General features: G+C 31.1%; 1 protein-coding gene across 6 annotated transcripts in view; it reads left to right on the top strand.

The window, feature by feature from the left end:
* Window positions 1-17092, top strand: part of PRPF40A (pre-mRNA processing factor 40 homolog A) — a 50860-nt gene that overhangs the window by 19909 nt on the left and 13859 nt on the right. For 4 of the 6 annotated variants that reach the window (XM_074303440.1, XM_074303441.1, XM_074303443.1 and 1 more), the window contains exons 4-13: window positions 282-312; window positions 2281-2300; window positions 7629-7739; window positions 8833-8953; window positions 11525-11549; window positions 12206-12583; window positions 13719-13827; window positions 14259-14323; window positions 14814-14978; window positions 15298-15406. In XM_074303440.1, coding sequence (XP_074159541.1) covers window positions 282-312; window positions 2281-2300; window positions 7629-7739; window positions 8833-8953; window positions 11525-11549; window positions 12206-12583; window positions 13719-13827; window positions 14259-14323; window positions 14814-14978; window positions 15298-15406 — 1134 coding nt within the window. Of the gene's footprint in view, window positions 1-281; window positions 313-2280; window positions 2301-7628; window positions 7740-8832; window positions 8954-9167; window positions 9222-11524; window positions 11550-12205; window positions 12584-13718; window positions 13828-14258; window positions 14324-14813; window positions 14979-15297; window positions 15407-17092 lie in introns of all 6 variants that reach the window. The other 2 variants (XM_074303438.1, XM_074303439.1) reach the window with 1 other exon arrangement.

Below are 17092 nucleotides of genomic sequence, written 5' to 3' on the forward strand. Positions count from 1 at the left end.
TGTCTCCTCCAAGTCATCTTCCTATGAAATCTTATAGTCCTAGGTAAGTAAAATATTTACCCTGGGGAAAAAAAAGTAATTTTCAAATTAAAATTTTGTATTTCTACTATGTATGTGGACATCAAAAAGACACAGTTTTTTGAAATGTTTGATTTGGTGGCAGTTTTATAGTTTGCCATGGAAACCTATAAGCAGTTGGAGTCAATCTAGTTTCTTATTAGGAATTCAAGAATTGCAAATAAAATACTATACTTTATCAATTTTATTTTTTATTCTTACAGCCAGGAGTAAACAATATGGATGTAGCAGTAGGTATGTAATATCGGTTTATTAATGGGAAAGAATTTAATTTTTTTACATTCTTAACCCAATTATAGAAATTGTTGGTTTTTTTTAAAGGAGTTGGTTTCTTCAATGCTTTTATTAAACAAAACAAAGTTGCTATCACTTGTCGCAAAGATTTTTTCATTGACTTAATATATGATACTGTATTAAGTAAATAAGTATTTTTAGTGTTATACTAACATTTTCGGGTTTTGGGGGAAAAAAGTAGTGAGAATCTTTTCATTGGTGGACTTTAATTTGTTTTGTCAGAAATTAAAATGCTATATTAAATGGGTTCTATTCATTGTAATTAGAGCAAATGTAGAGTCTGTGGAACAAATCAACAATTTTTAATCTAAAGGATAAAGTGTTCATTAGAAGGTTTTTGAGGTAGAAGCATAAATACATCTATATATAGTTAAGGATGTCTTTGTACAAATTCATCATTTTTACAAAAATGTTCATTTCTTTTTATTTTTTATTTTTTGAAGTCCAGGAAGGGAATAAAGTGTCTAAGTAAGGTTGAGAATATGGGAGAGGAGTATGGAATGGTTTAAAGTGGAAGTTGGGCATCAATGCATACTGTATTTGCATGAGTAATATTTCTGTCACATGGTAATAAATTCAATTGGAAGTAGGGTAACTTCTGGACATCTTGATCATCTGTGGAAATGAGAAATTAGGATGGCATTGATCATTGAAACTCTCAGGTCGCATTTTGTTCAATAGTTTCAACCTCCTTTTATAAAAATACTAAAAAAAGAAAAAAAGAAAAAGAAGAAGGTGGTGGCCAAGCTCTGCCACTGTATCCAAGGCCATCTCCAGTCATCCTGATCTATATCTTGTCACTGGACCCAGATGGCTCTGGAGGAAAGAGCAAGTCTGGGACTATTACATTGCCCTTTCTCACTTAAATCCAGATAACATGCAAGTAATGGCATCACCTTCCTGATGTCCTGATCATCTTCCAGAATGAAGGAAACAACAACAAATAGTAATGTTTTATCTGCCATGCTTTTGTAGTTCTTCCGTTTCTTCTTCTTGTCATTGTTGTATAGTTACCCTCAGGGCAAGCTCCTTGCCCATTTTAGCTTTTAAGCTATTATAACCTATAAAAAGTAAACTTATTTTCATAGTTGATAATTCTGAATCTTTAGACTGGGGTGAGATCCCTCCAATGATATAATAGATTACAGTTAAAAATACTCTGTAGTTTACAAAGCAATTTTGCTCCAGTGATACTATTAGGTTAGCAGTAGTATCTCCTTTTTCTATATATTTTCAGAAGCTGAAGTTTAAAGTGGTTGACTTGACCATGGTCACACAGCTTGTAAATTGCAGAGCTGGGACTAAACTTAGATCTGATGATTCCAGGTCCAGTACTCTTTCCACTATGCCATGCTGCCTCTACTGTGAAGTAAAATTGCATGGGTGATTTTTAATTGCTTAGAAACTTTCATTGTTGTGTTCTGGATAAGTGAGGTGCTGTACTTTTCTTGTCAGTTGTTTAGTGGTTTTCTGGAGAGCAGCAAATTAATCAAGATAGTTTTAGGAAGAAGCAAAGGGTTTTAAACAATTGTCAAAATGGTTCAGTGTTCAAGAGTATTTGATACAAACGTTTTAGAGTAAATTGAAGACTGAAGTTTCAGATAGTCATTAGTTACTGGAAGCTTTTAAACAGCATGATTTTGGAAGGAGAGACAGGAAATGAAGAAAAATGTCGTATGGTATAGTATTGGGGGAGGAAAGCACAAATTGATAGGAAAAAATAATTTAAAAATATGTGACAGGTAATATTTAGGACATTTTTTGACTAATTATAAGAAGTTGAATTTAGTGGTCTCTGGCTTGTGCATGATTTTATTTATATCAATAATGCTTTCGATCTTTATGGATGTTAATTGTTTAAGAGAATTATTTTAATCACTTGATAAATATCCATTTTTTGTTTTTTAGGTGCAACATCTGGCACACAAGTAAGTAAAAATCTAAGGCTTTGGGATTTATTTAAACTTAGATGTGCCTAGATAGTTTGATATTATTTTGTTTCACCACTCATTTCTTGTCCCCTTTTAGAAGATTAGCTTCTACTTCTAAGATGTGACCCTTTGCTTCTTTTATTGCTAATATGTCAACTTTTTTTTTTTTTTTTAAAGTCAAAGGTTTAAGAACCATTGAAAGTTTATTAACTCTTAAGGTATTTTTGTCAAACTTTTAAGATTGAGATTGGTTAGTGAGAAAGAGGAAGTTGAGTAATGGAAATAGCTTGTTATTTGAAGAATGAGAATCTTTTTAAATTGCTACCATTTATTAGTATAAATTGGACTTATAAGATAAAATTGAGCCTGATTTACATAGACAGAATCATCCTTCCTATAGCTTCTTAGGGTGCAGGAAACTGCTTGAGATAATTCCTGTTTTTCATTTTCATGAAATGTTCTTTAGTATAGAAAAAAATTTCAGTCTGCTGGTATGCTGGGTTAATTTTATGCCATAAAGAAGTGGTAGAGAGGCAGCATGGCATAGTGTATAGAGAGCCTGTCTTGGCATCACAAAGACCTGGGTTGTACTGCCTCTGACACATACTAGATGTGAGACCCATGGGTAAGTCACTTGACCATTATGCGCCCCATTAGTTTTTAAAGACTTTCTAGAAAGATTGCTGCTGTGCAGTGCTGGAGGAAATTTCTACCCTGGTAGTTCCCTATACCAATTAAGTCATATATACCCATAAAGTCATAGGACTAGACAAAAATAAAATACTATGTGATTAATTTGACAGTTTTAAGAGATTAAGCCTGTCTTTGGTTCTTTAGTCTCCAGTGTGACGTTTCTTCTTGAGTGCCTAGATTTTTTTTCCCTCTGGTATTTGGTTTTAACAAATTTTCATCTTTGTTTTATACTCTTGTCATTTTTTAGTTGTCATTTGCAAAGTATAGAAAAATGACATTCTCTACATTATATATAATGTTAGTAAATACTTCTCTGAAGTTTCTGAGTTTTATCCCCAATATCATAGTTTAAAATACAACCAAATGTTTGTTTTCTCCCAGAATGATAAAAGAATTACTGAGAAATTCTTAGAAGCTCTAAATCAGTATCTGGGTATGGGAGTAATTTATATAATCTCATTATTACTAATTTGTTCTAAGTGGAAAATTTGGTTGTTTTTCTTAAACTTTTTGAAGTTATTTGGTACTCATTTTCATAGAAGTTTTTTGTTGCATTTAGCCAAAGATTCTAGCAGGAGCCATTTTCTAATAACAGAGAGTTACTGATTAGATTGATGTTGTTCAAGAGTTACCACAAAGAACACAGAATGTTTGGTATGGTGAGAAGACCATTGGACTTGGAGTAAGAACACAAAGGTTTAAGCTTCTAGTTGTAAAACTTTCTATGTGATCTTAGGAGGTTCCAAGCTCGTCTTGGTCTGATCAGCCACAGTTGGACCCACTAATTTGATTCTAACATAGTGGTATAATTTTGGTCCTCTTCAAGAACAAAGGACAGCAATGGATCAGAAACAGAATAATTTGAGGGACCCGGAGTAAAGATGAAGATTTTGCTGTACATACAAGACCAAATTAAAAGAATGTTTGCTTACTAACAATATCTCTGAGATTTGAAGCCAAAATGACTCCATTGGAAATACAAAGTAAATAGTTTAGGGATAATGCAGCAATAATTTATAAAGTATTATAAGGAATTGGGATGTTTTTCACATCTCTGAAATGAAAGAAATTAAGTGCTCTTTAAGGTCCATTGCAGCTCTTAACCATTCTACAGTATTTTCACTTATTATTATTATAGTATTTTAATGTTAGGTTTCCATTGTAGATGATTTTATAATGATAGACTTCAACAAAAAAATGTTTGAAAGGGTATGTATTGTATCTTAAAATCTTAACGTTTTTCACATTTCTTTTTTTCAATTCCTATATTGAGCTTTTAGACATTTGCTTATTTTCATTTCCTTTGAAACATAAATCCAAAACTTATATACAAAATGTAGTGTTAATAAAAACCTTTCTGTTCTCCATTTTACTATTCTAAACATTTATGGCAAAAGTTCTCAACTTGGGATCCAGAAACTTTTGGAAATATTTTTAGAAATCTCTTTCAGTATGATTTATTTCTCTTGTAAGATACTACATATTTTATTTTACGCACTTAAACACATTACTCTGAGACAAGGGGTTCTTTCTTAGGTTAAAGGATCCATGTCACAAACTTTTTATTGACTTAACAAACATCTCAAATATGTAGCCTTTTGGGTTTTTTACTTGGTTTCAGAAACAGAATCATTTGAGAAACATGAGATGCGCAGAGTTAGAGATTCCACCCCAAATGTTCACAGGGCATTATTTGGGTCTGATCTGTGGCAGAGCATTTCAAGCTCATATTGGTGTGATCAGCCACAGTTGGATACACTAACTTGATTCTAACATGGTGGTTTCATTTTGGTCCTCTTCGAGAATGAAGGAATACAATGGATCAGAAATAGAATAATTTGAGGGACTTGAAGTTGAAAATTATGCTATATGTAACATCAAATTAAAAGAATGGTTGCCTACTAACGATGACTTTAAAGATTTGGAGCCAAAATGACTCCAGTGACTGAAGACAGTAGATAGCTTTAGGGATAATGAAGTAATAGATAACTATAAAGTATTATAAGAGATCTCTAAACTTGTGTAAACTTCTCTTATTGACCTGGAAATGGAGAGGTTCCAGTGTATAAGTTTATAAATCAAGATTTAGGGGAAAATCCTTGTGTTCCTTATATAGGTGTTGGGAGTTGTGCCCTGTTTTGATCAATTTAGATATCTGCATTATAATTCTGTAGTGATTCTTATTTGCATTTCAACTTTTAACATGTCAGTTCATAACTTGGAATATTTAGTTTGTCACTTGCTGATACTGTAAAATGTTCTTTGTTCGCAAACATTACAGATAATTAGTAAGTTTGAATTTTTCTAATGGTCTATTTCTGAGAATAAGCCATTGAATATATCATGACATAAGTTGGCAAATTTGATGAGAGGTATAGATTAAAGGAAAGTTTACACAACAATGAGTTTTGCATTATAGTTTCTTCATTGTTCCTTATGGAAAAATGGTCTAGTAGGATTATATTCTGTGTGTGTGTGTGTACATAATTTAAAAATCATACCTTGACATGAAGTTGACCTATATAGTTTAGTTTAACTGTTTTATGATTTAATTGTTACATATTAGTATTAGCATACCACACTATCCCATCTTATAGTAATGTTAAATTTTTGAATGAAATAATCTTAGGATTGTTGCTTTTTAAGATAGAAGGAATGAGAGAATTTATTTATTCCCTTTTTTGCCAATGAAGAAAGAGGTCAAGCGACTGAGGTCAACTATCTCTTTAGTAGTTGATAGCAAAATAGTGTGATAATGAAACTAGAATTGGTATGATAGTCTTTTCCTGATACCATTTTCTCTCTCAAACCTTTGGCTTCTTTCTGTCTATCTCTTCTTCTTCATCATATTCACTTAATACAAGTCTCAGTTGAATTGTTCCTCGTGACAACCACAGTTGACCTCTTTCTTTAAAAGCCTTTTGACTGTAGCAATTGATAAAATAAACCTTAGGATCTACTCCAGTTCATTGGCCCTCTTATATTCTGGTGTACAGAAACTCCTGTGATCTGAGGAACACAGAATGCAGTAACTGTTAGTTACTATGACCTGATCTCAGAGTCTTTTAAAACTCTGGTCTTTTTCTTATGGACCCCCTCTCCTTCTATACTTTTTAAAAGTGAAAACTCCTGGAAGGAATTATCTAATTTATTCCCCTCATTTGCAGATTAGGAAACTGAAATCCAGAGAAAGAAACTTTCCCCAGATCACATAGCTAGGTAATATCAGGACATTATTTCAAATAGAAAATGTTAAATTGATTAGAGTGTAAACCAACTATTTAAAATTCAATGTAAAGAAATTGGTAATTGATTATTAAGATGAAAGATAAGAAATGTGAATGAGATTATTTCAATAGTATGAGATATTTAAGTCTTAAATTATTGTGGATGAATATGAAAACTATTTAGGAAAATAATTCAAAATTTGTTTATGGTTTTACTAGGCATCTAATTTTTGTATGGATATTTCACTATTAAGAGTCATAGTACATACTAAGTAAGGTACTTGGGTTTTTAGTTATATCACATTCATTAATACTTATCGATGAAAGCCCCTTTTTTTCATATGGACTCATGTCATATTTTCAGCCTATTATTTGAACTTACAAGTGTACAATTTACTGGTTTTAGTAGGGCCAAAATTCTTGTCATACATCTCTAATTATCTGTATATTTAAATAGCATGCTTTTTATGATTAAATTGATTTTAATATTAAATACAAACAAAGCTTTGTGGCATTTCATTAATGAACTGTGTTCCCTAATTTACATTGATTCATTCATTGGTAATCATTTGTTGGGTATAGTTTTCAAACCAGCTACCATCTAGCCTATATTTTCCTGTTTTGTTTAAGGAATGGGTCTATGTTTTGTCATATACGTAGAATGCTTTTGATAAATTAGAAAAATTTTAAGATATGTGGCAGATATTGGAGATATACAATTAGTCTCGTATCTATTCGAGCATTAAATATTCTGGCTGTAATTTTCAAGGTTTGTAAAAGAATAAAATTTTAATGAAATATTATTTTTGGTACTTTTAAAAAAAACCCACTTTCCAATTTCTGACTATCTTGTTGTTAGTGCCTTCTAAAATTTAACTTGCCCAGAGTATTTCAATGCTTTTTATGCTACGTGGCAATTTTCATAGTGCATATTAAAAAATAACCTGAGGTTTCAGTCAGGTCACGCAATTATCATGTTTCCTGTGAACATTTTTTATTTCATGACAAATCGTGAGTTTGTCAGTGAATAACTATCCTGAAGTACCACACAATTCTTAAAATATTTTTAAACATAGTGAAAAACATAATTTAGTCCACTGTTTAACCGAGTTTATATATTTAGATTTATCAGAGCTATTTTTTTATTTGAAAGTTATTTACATAGTTTTAACATTTTAAATAGGACAGTTAGCTCTTTGATACAAGTATTATGTGTGTACATATATACACACACATACATACATACATACATACATACATACATACATACATACATACATATAAAATGGCACTTAAAATTAATTACCCATTTTACATTGTCAGGACCAACAGAAAAATAATAGTAATCTGTTTAAGGTCTTAGTTTGAATTTAGTTGCTTCATGTTGACTTTCTTTTTTCTTCAGAAATCAATGTGGACTGAACATAAATCTCCTGATGGAAGAACTTATTATTATAACACAGAAACAAAGCAGTCTACCTGGGAAAAACCTGATGATCTCAAAACACCTGCTGAGGTAAATATTGGAAAGTTTTTGTCTGGCATCATATGTCACATCTAGGAGACCATAAGTAAGATATTATATGGTAGTCTATAATGTTTGAGGAAATAGTGTGGGTGGGAAATAAGAGATTTCCTAGATACTTAAACTTATAAAATTAATATTTATCTAGTATCCTTACCAATTTGAATAATTTCTGTTATTTCTACTAAACCCCTCTGTGTTTTCATAATTAGAGGCATATTATAGGGGGACAAAGATCCTTACTAGAAAAAAACTTGAATCTGAAATGACCACAAGATGGTGGGTATGTTTGTTTCCTTACTGAGCTTCAGAATTGAATCCTACATGTACCCCTCCTAAAACCCTGCCCTTTTCAGAACAAGAATTAAAAATGAGAGAGAAATTGAGGCTGCAACTTAAAATCCTAAGGTTAGAATTTTTAGCAGTTTTACATAGCAAAATCTGGTAGCATGTGCTTTTAATAAGTTTATAGTTTGCTTTTTTATAAGTAAAAAAACAAAAACAAACTTGACCCTAAAAACCTTAGTGAATAATAAATAAAAATTTAAAAATAAAGTGAATAAGCTTTAATCAGTGAACACTGTAACTTAAAAAAAAAAAAAAAAAAAAAGGTACAACAATGCAATATAGAAAAGGGGCATAAATAACTTTAGCCAGAATTTTGTCTGCTTTGTGACTGATTAATGATTAGGCATATTTTAGAAAACGTGTGTATATAATATTGGGGAAACAGATTAAAAAAAAATTTTCTTAAACTGACAGATTTATACTTTTTTTTTCTTAGCACAAACTAGTTTAAATTGGTTGATTTCTTTTAATTCTCAAAGTAAATATTTCAAGCAATAGAACAATATTTGGTTCAACAATTTCAGATATAGTGATACAGTGACTTTAGATTCACTCTTCATTCCTTCACATCATGATGTTTGGCAAGTCCTGTTTCTATATTTCATACTCATTTTACCTGAGATGTTGTTAGGATTAATATTTTAAAATCAGAATTTGGTAGTAATAATAATAATAGTGATTTTAAATATTGCATTTGGGAAGTTATTTTTAATCAAAAGCATTTATTTCTCATTAGCAATTATTATCTAAATGCCCCTGGAAGGAGTACAAATCTGACTCTGGAAAGCCTTATTATTATAATTCTCAAACGAAGGAATCTCGTTGGGCCAAACCTAAGGAACTCGAGGATCTTGAAGGTAATGTAGAACAATTTTCTAAATTTTCTTTTCAGACTTAAATCATTCACAACAAATTGTCCCCTCTATAGGATAATATAAAGGCAATTTTGTTAAAAATCAAATGGTTGGAATTATTTTAGTGTAATAGTTTTGTGGAATATTATTTTTGTTGTTGCTGTAGATCCCAGTTCTGTAGATTAAATAGATTTTTATTTGATTCCACTGAAACTAGGATACCAGAATACCATTGTTGCTGGAAGTCTTATTACAAAATCAAACCTGCATGGTGAGCTGCTTTGATAATTCACTTTCTGTCATTACTTACTTTTCTATATTGTTCACTAACCATGATTTGAGTAAAAATCCAAAACTTAAATAATACCATTTCCATTAGAGTTACATTAGAAATGAGCTTTTATTTCTTTTGAAATTGTATAACAGTTGAAATTAAGGTTCTGTATCATTATGGTAATGATAGTTGACTGAAAATAACTTATTATTTCTTACAAATCAAGTAAAACTAAAAACTGGATTCAACTTTGAGTTTTGTTTATTTTTTCATTATTGGACAAATTCATTGGGAAAATTGAATATGAATGATAATATTTTAAGACATGGCTTGTTTTAATTTGATACATATTTTCACTAGAAAATTTTAAGTCCCAGTAATAATATTAACAAATGAACCAAGACGTTCTTTATGCTCTTGGAATACTTGTAGAAATGGCATATATGATTTGAAGTTAATTGTCCTTGCTTCTAACGTAATGTTTCAAGATAGTATTTTAACATTTTGGAAAGTCATAAAAAAAAAAAATTAAGAATCAAAAGTTTAGTAATACCTCACTTATCCAGCCACTTCAGATAATCAAAATCTTCTTGAGAACTTCACAAGAAGCAAAAAGGTTTGCCAAATAACTAGAACAGATTCTATTTACCAAAGCTTGTTTTAATTTTAGGAATATTTTGTATACTGACCTCATTCCCTTTTATTTGGGTATAATTCAAGTAAATTTAGTCATCTAATTTTTCCCCGTTTTTAGCATATTTCTTTGGTGTGAGGTAAAGGAAGGAAAGTGGTAAACATGTTGGCTATTTAATAGCCAATTCAAAGGTTTATTAGGGATTTTTTTGTTTTGGTTTTGGTTTTTTTTTTTTTTTTTTTTTTTGCATTTTTAGCATATTGTCTCTGTCTTTCAAAATGCCAAAGACCAGAGCAGTATCTTTATTCAGAATTATTACACATTGATTCCCCTCATTCATACATGCTATTCTCCAGTTAAATTGTCCTATTTTCTTTACTGTCTGCACAACATTCCTGTAATTTTATAGCATAGGCTCCTCCCTAGTCTTGGAATATTCCTTTCCTCAATTCTGCCTCTTGGAATCTTTAAGGCTCAGTTCAAGACCATTATTATTGCCTAGTTAATTGGTGTTGCCCATCTTTTACCCTCAGCCCCAATTTATTTTTATATATAAATATATATTTCATTTTTGTATATGATTCCATTTAATAGACTAATTCAAGGAGAGGGTACTGTTTCAATGTTGTTTTTGTATTTCTAGTGCCCAATGCAGAGCATGGCATGTGGTAATACATTTGGTGAATTATTATTGAAATGAATTGAATTAGCTGATTAATTAGGAAAGTGATAACTAAAGGCAGGCATATCAAGTGCAGCAAATGAATAACAGCAAAGGAGGCAATATGAATGAAAAGAGAAGAATGAGATCAAAATGCTTCATAATTCTAAAAATCTTTTTGTAAATAGCTCTATATACCTTCATAATTCCGTAGTAACTTTTGAGGGCCTGCCTCTATTGCAGTAGTACAGTACATTAATCACATTCATAGTTGTGACTCCTGTCATCCGGTTTTCATGCATTCTGTTTCAGAAGGAATAAGCTTTTTTAAAAATTCCGTTAAAAAGTTAAAATTCTTTGTAGAAAATCTGTGTTTAAGGAATAGTATCTAAGCAATGATAGTGGATAAATGAGGCATTACTGTAGACTGAGACAGAGCTAAAGTTGAAACAGAATATGAAATTTCCATTTTTAAAGTGTAAGTAGGAAATAGGAACTAAAATTGGCCTAAACACTCAAATCATTTATTTTTTCTATGATAGTTTTTCATGACATTTAAAAAGAAGAAAGCTAATTTCTAACAACTTTAACCTGAGTGGCATTATTTGGGTTTTAGATATCTTAAGTTCTAACCTACCTGTCTATTACTCAATCTTAGCAAATGAACTCCAGATTTCATAATAACTTGGGTTAGGTTTTCAGCAATCAGCTTTTTGATCCTTAGGAAGATACTGTTTCTCTTGTTCTAATTTTGCTGGTTAGGACATAATTTATGTGTTTTGTGGGAAAATAAAAACAAAAAATTGGGAAATCACTAGGATTTGAAGAAACCCTTAATGGTTAATAAATGTAATTTCTACATTAGAACTTCGTGGGTGAAGCAGCTATTAATAAAAATAGTTATAGTTGGCTTAGTGGGATTTCTTTCTTTTTTCTTTAAAAGTTTTTCAGCAATATTTAAAGTAGCTATCAGTGAATTAATTTTTTTTCCCTTTTTTTAAACAGCTATGATCAAAGCAGAAGAAAGCAGGTAAGTAATCAGTAATATCAATATAAATCTGTGGGTACTTATGGTGTCTGTGAAGATGGAAGTTACTGGACATTATTTGAAGTAAAACATTTATGTTCTATCTCTACATTTGCTTTTGTATTTTGCAGGAGTCTAATATTAATTAGCTTTGTTAAATTTGGCAGCTTTGAACTCATTTGAGAAATTTATTTATTAAATTCAAAGTGGTATCCTGCTAAGATGATGCTTCTGTAGAATATAGAAGTCTTGATAGCATATTAATATAAATTATAGATGATATATTTTTGGTGTTTAAATAAATATGCCTTTGAATAACCTTGAAAATTACATTAAAATCATTATATAAATTTATTACTAGCTTATACACTTTATTTTTAAACAAATTTTCAAACTTATCAAGTTATTTAGACTTAAATTTTTAGATTGTATTTCATGGTTATTGAAAGTGTGATGCAATATTTTGTGAATGGAGGTGATTTGGTCAATTCTTGTAAAACTAACCTTAGTGTATTTGCTGTACTGTCGGCCTCCCTCCCACTCTGTTCCTCCTTTTACTACCCCTAAATCCTACCTTGCTGCAAATCATGATTGATTTGCTTTTTATGTGACTTAATATTAAAGTCCATTCTTTATTATTTTTTTAATGTACTTCACAGTAAAGAAGAATCAACCACAACATCTACTGCCCCAGTTCCTACAACAGAGATTACAACTACAATGAGCACTATGGCTGCAGCTGAAGCTGCAGCAGCTGTTGTTGCTGCTGCAGCCGCTGCAGCCGCTGCAGCCGCTGCAGCTAATGCCAGCGCTAACGCTGCCATATCAACTCCTTCTTCCATTGTTGCTTCAAGTGCACCAATTGTCACTGAGCCTGAAGTTACTTCCATTGTTGCTACTGTCATAGATAATGACAATACAGTAACAATTTCAACTGAGGAACAAGCACAACTTGTTACACCTATTGTTCATGAACAAAGTGCAGAAGTATCTAGTAATGTACCAGAGGAAGCATCAAAGCAAGAGACTTCAGTAGAGTAAGTTGTCTTTATATGGTACCATTCAAGTTCATAACAACGTCCAGATGTAGAAGAACCAAATTCTGGCATTTTAGGATTTTAAGATCTTCTTTCCTCTTCTCTCATTCCTCTCCTCCCTTACCCCCCCCAACCCACCACCCCCTCCCCCCCCAAAAAAGGTGTTCATTAAATTTTTCAGTAAGTGGAATGTAGTTATTTGCATTCTAATACTGGAATTGATAGTAGGCCAGCTGATACTACCCACACATATGTCCATCACCATTAGTATTTTCAACTAACCCCTCAACAAGCATTGTGAGGCAATTGACTAGATCCCACTAAAAAATCTAGATGAATGGAGAGGGAAAAATTAGGAAAAGGGGAAAAAGGAAATGGTATAGGGAACATGATTGAAAGAATAAGAGAAACACTGACAGATGGCAAGAAATAATGCTGGGGAATAAAAAAAAAAAAAACTTGATCAGGACATCATGGCATTAGTGCATGTTCAAGTTTCTTCCATATTAGCTATAGTATTGTCATATTGATTTGTATAATGGTGTTATTAGTTGTCAGATTCACTTTTAACTATGTTCCATATATTTAATGACACAGAAAGGTACTAATACTTTCAGCAAGGTTGAAATAAAAAGGCCATCGTTGGCTTTATAGAGGTAATATGGTTAGAGTCCTGGAGTTGGAGTTGTGAAGACACAAGTTTAAGTCCTGCTTCAGCCACCATCTGTGATAATAGACAAGTTACTGGTTTTTTGTTTTTTTGCTTATTAGAAAAATGATGAGTTTATTCATGATAACCTTTAAAGTCACCTTTTAAATCTATGATAATTCAAAAACTAATATCCCAAATAAGAAACAGCTTGGCATAGTAGCTAAAGAACCAGCTTCCTTATCAGAAACACCTCTGTTCAAGTTCTGCCTTTGGCACATCTTAGTCATTTAATGATTTTGGAAGTTTCAGGCAATTCTTAGGCTTATAAGTTGTAGAACTCTTACAAACAATGAAGACTGAAGCTCACAACAAAAGTTAAAAACTTTATCAAATATTTACTAATAAAATGTCTGTTTTTCCTAATAAGAGCAATGATTTTTCACAGGAATGATAACATTTTTATTTTGTTCCATGATTTCATAGTTATACTCCCAAAAAGGAGGAAGAAGATAGTCAGCCTGCTAAAAAAACATATACTTGGAATACAAAAGAAGAAGCGAAGCAAGCTTTTAAAGAGTTACTAAAAGAAAAGGTATTTCATATCTGAATATTTTTGATGAGGTTTTTTGCCTGAGAAAGAAATTAAATTTCTTAACCAGGTTATTCTTTAAAAAGCCTTAAATGCCTTATTTTAGAGCTAAACATGATATAATTGCAGCCCTAAAAATATGAGTTTCTTTTTCCTCTTGAAATATTTGAAGTGTATTTTAGTGTGTACTATATCTAAGACACTATTTTCTCTGCACAAGTTTTAAAGATGACGGAATTAGAATAGCAACACTTGAGTTTGTGTTGAATTTTTAGAAAATAGTGTGGCTTTATGACTTTGTTATTTTGAAGACATGTTTTCTTTTCTAATTTAAATTTATACAAAGAAAAAATATTTCCAAATAAGAATGCAACGAAAACAAAAGGTTAGTGCCATGTTTGTTATCACTTAAATTATATAATTTGTCTCAACAGCGAGTACCATCTAATGCTTCATGGGAGCAAGCAATGAAGATGATTATTAATGATCCCCGATACAGGTAGTACTTTCCCTTTTCTTTGTTCAAAATTATATCCCATTCTAGTTTAGAATACTTACTTGATTTTCTTGAAAATTTAATCATTGAAAAACAAAACTTGACAATTCTTTTGGAATCAAGTAGTTTTTTAAAAATTCCTTCTGTCTATCTCCACTCTCCCTCATTGAAAAGACAAGCAAATTTATATAGATTTATATTTGGGCAGTCTTGCCAAGAATATTCCAGATTAATCATTAAGGTTTGTTTATATATTTGAGAAATCTAGCTATAAATTGTGATTTGCTTTGGGGGTGTGTTTTGTTGGTGGTGCGTTTTTTTTTTTTTTCCCTCAGAATAAAAAGAACTTTTTGGAAAGATCCTTCATAGTTTTCCTTTTCAGTTAATTACTTCTTTCCTTCATTTACATTGCATAGTATATTGTGAAATGCAAGCAGTATTTTTTCATTTTCTAAAGTTAATATTACCATATTTTTTTCCTTTTCCATTTTAGTGCCCTGGCAAAGCTTAGTGAAAAAAAGCAAGCCTTTAATGCATATAAAGTACAGACAGAGAAAGAAGAAAAAGAAGAAGCAAGATCAAAATATAAGGAAGCTAAAGAATCCTTCCAACGGTTTCTTGAAAACCATGAAAAAATGACTTCTACAACTAGATATAAGTAATTCCTCAAAAGTTTGTTTTCCATTTCAAACTATTTTGTATTGGTTCCCAGGGAAAATGATTCTCAAGAGTACTTAAACTTTAAAATTTACAGATAAATGTGTATAACTTAGATTAATTTCTAACTAAAAAGTATGCAAATGAGTTTTTCATTATTATAAACCTTTATTAATCACAGCATTAATTTAAAACAATACATTTTAAAGTAAGACAGCATATCAATAGACTATCAATATCAAATGTCTCAACAGAATTTGCATATTGAGGAATTTGCTTAAAACTAAACTGGTTTTGTTGTTTATATTGTTGATATGTAGAAAAGCTGAACAAATGTTTGGAGAGATGGAAGTATGGAATGCAATATCTGAGCGCGATCGTCTTGAAATCTATGAAGATGTCTTATTCTTTCTTTCAAAAAAAGAAAAGGTGATTTTCACTATCTATTTAGAGTTCCACTAACCCTGGAAGATAAAATGATGAATCTTTTTTGCAGGTTTCAGGGTTTTCTTTATCCATTAATACTGAGCTTTTAGCTTCTTAGAAATAGAATGTTTTTAGGGGAGGAATGTATTACTTGCACACACAACACACATAGTAAAATTTTAATGACTTTTATTCCAATACTGGCAGGAGAAATAGAAAAGAAATTTTGTTCCATGATTTCATGGAAAACAAAATAAAAATAGAAAATCCCTACATGAACTATTTTCCCCCCCCTTAGCTTTTTAATGAATTTATTTTTTATTGTGGGCAGCTAAGTGGTACAATGGATAGACTAGAGTACTAGAAGTAGAGTCAAGATCCCCCAGCTTTCTGAATTCAGATCTGGTCTTGGGCAGAAAGTAGCTACAAGTAGGTCACTCCAGGATTTTTTCCCAGAAAACTACACGAGACCATGAAGAGTCAGACTTGATTCAAAATGGCCATTTTCCTCAACATATTCTTCCCATTTTCTTCCCAAAAGCCATAAGAAAGAATTAAAATTAAAAAGGCAATAAAATCAACCAAGTCTAGCATCTTATATAGCATTCTCTGTATAAATTATATGAAAGTCTATATTGGTAGTTCCCAAACTCTAAAAGCAGAGGTGTTGCTTTTTTCTGTCTTTTCTTAATTCTGTATAGGTAATCATAATTACACAGTATTAAGTTTTTATTTTGATTGTTTTTTTTTTTTTTTTTTTTTTTTTTACATAATTATTGTGTATATTGCATTTTCTTTGTTTTATTAATATCAGTTCACATAAGTGTGACCTTACTTCTTTGTAATCATGCATCATTGCTTACAGGAGAGTAGTATTATATTCTTTAGCATAAAGTTTTTTTTCCCCAATCCGTTGGTATCTATTACATTTGCAATTCTTGGGCTATATCAAAGTATTGCCATAAAATTTTTAGTATAGATGGAGCTTGTTTATTATACCTCCTAGGAATTTGCACATAATAATGGGATTTGGGGTCACGTTACTTTAGTTGAGTCTCTTAGTATAATTATAAAGTGCTTTGAAAGGAAAGGAAAAGAGGAGGCAGAGGGAATTCCACTTATACAGTGGCTTTATGTGCCAGGCATTGTGCAAAACATTTCATAAATATTAAAATATTTGATCCTCACAACAGTCTTGTGAATTGCTATTATTACCCTCAGGTGAGGAAACTGAGGCAAACAATTTAAATGACTTTCCCCAGCATGTTATGGAACTTAAAGGACTTCAGGGCCTGAGGCTGGCTTTGAACTTTGGTTTTCCTGACTCTTATGAGAATACTTCTTTCTAATTGCATGTATTTCACCTATATTAGATTGCTTGCTGTCTTGAGAAGGAATAAAGGAAGAAGAGAGGGAGAAAAGTTTAGAAACCAAGGTTTTGCAGATGTAAATTTTGAAAACTATGTTTGCATGTATTTGCGAAAACATTACTATAAATAAAAAAAAAGAATACCTATTTATAACACTTTTTTATTAACAAAGAACTGAAAAAGTAAATGCTACTCAGTTCAAGAATAGCAAAAAAAAATTTATCCTCTGAATGTAAACCAAGCATAAAAGTTTAAATCTGGGAAATTAAAAGGAAAAAAAAATACATGAATTGGAAAAAAAAATCTTTAGTGTGATCAA

This window comes from Sminthopsis crassicaudata, chromosome 3, assembly GCF_048593235.1.
Source record: "Sminthopsis crassicaudata isolate SCR6 chromosome 3, ASM4859323v1, whole genome shotgun sequence".
Classification (NCBI taxonomy): Eukaryota; Metazoa; Chordata; class Mammalia; order Dasyuromorphia; family Dasyuridae; genus Sminthopsis; species Sminthopsis crassicaudata.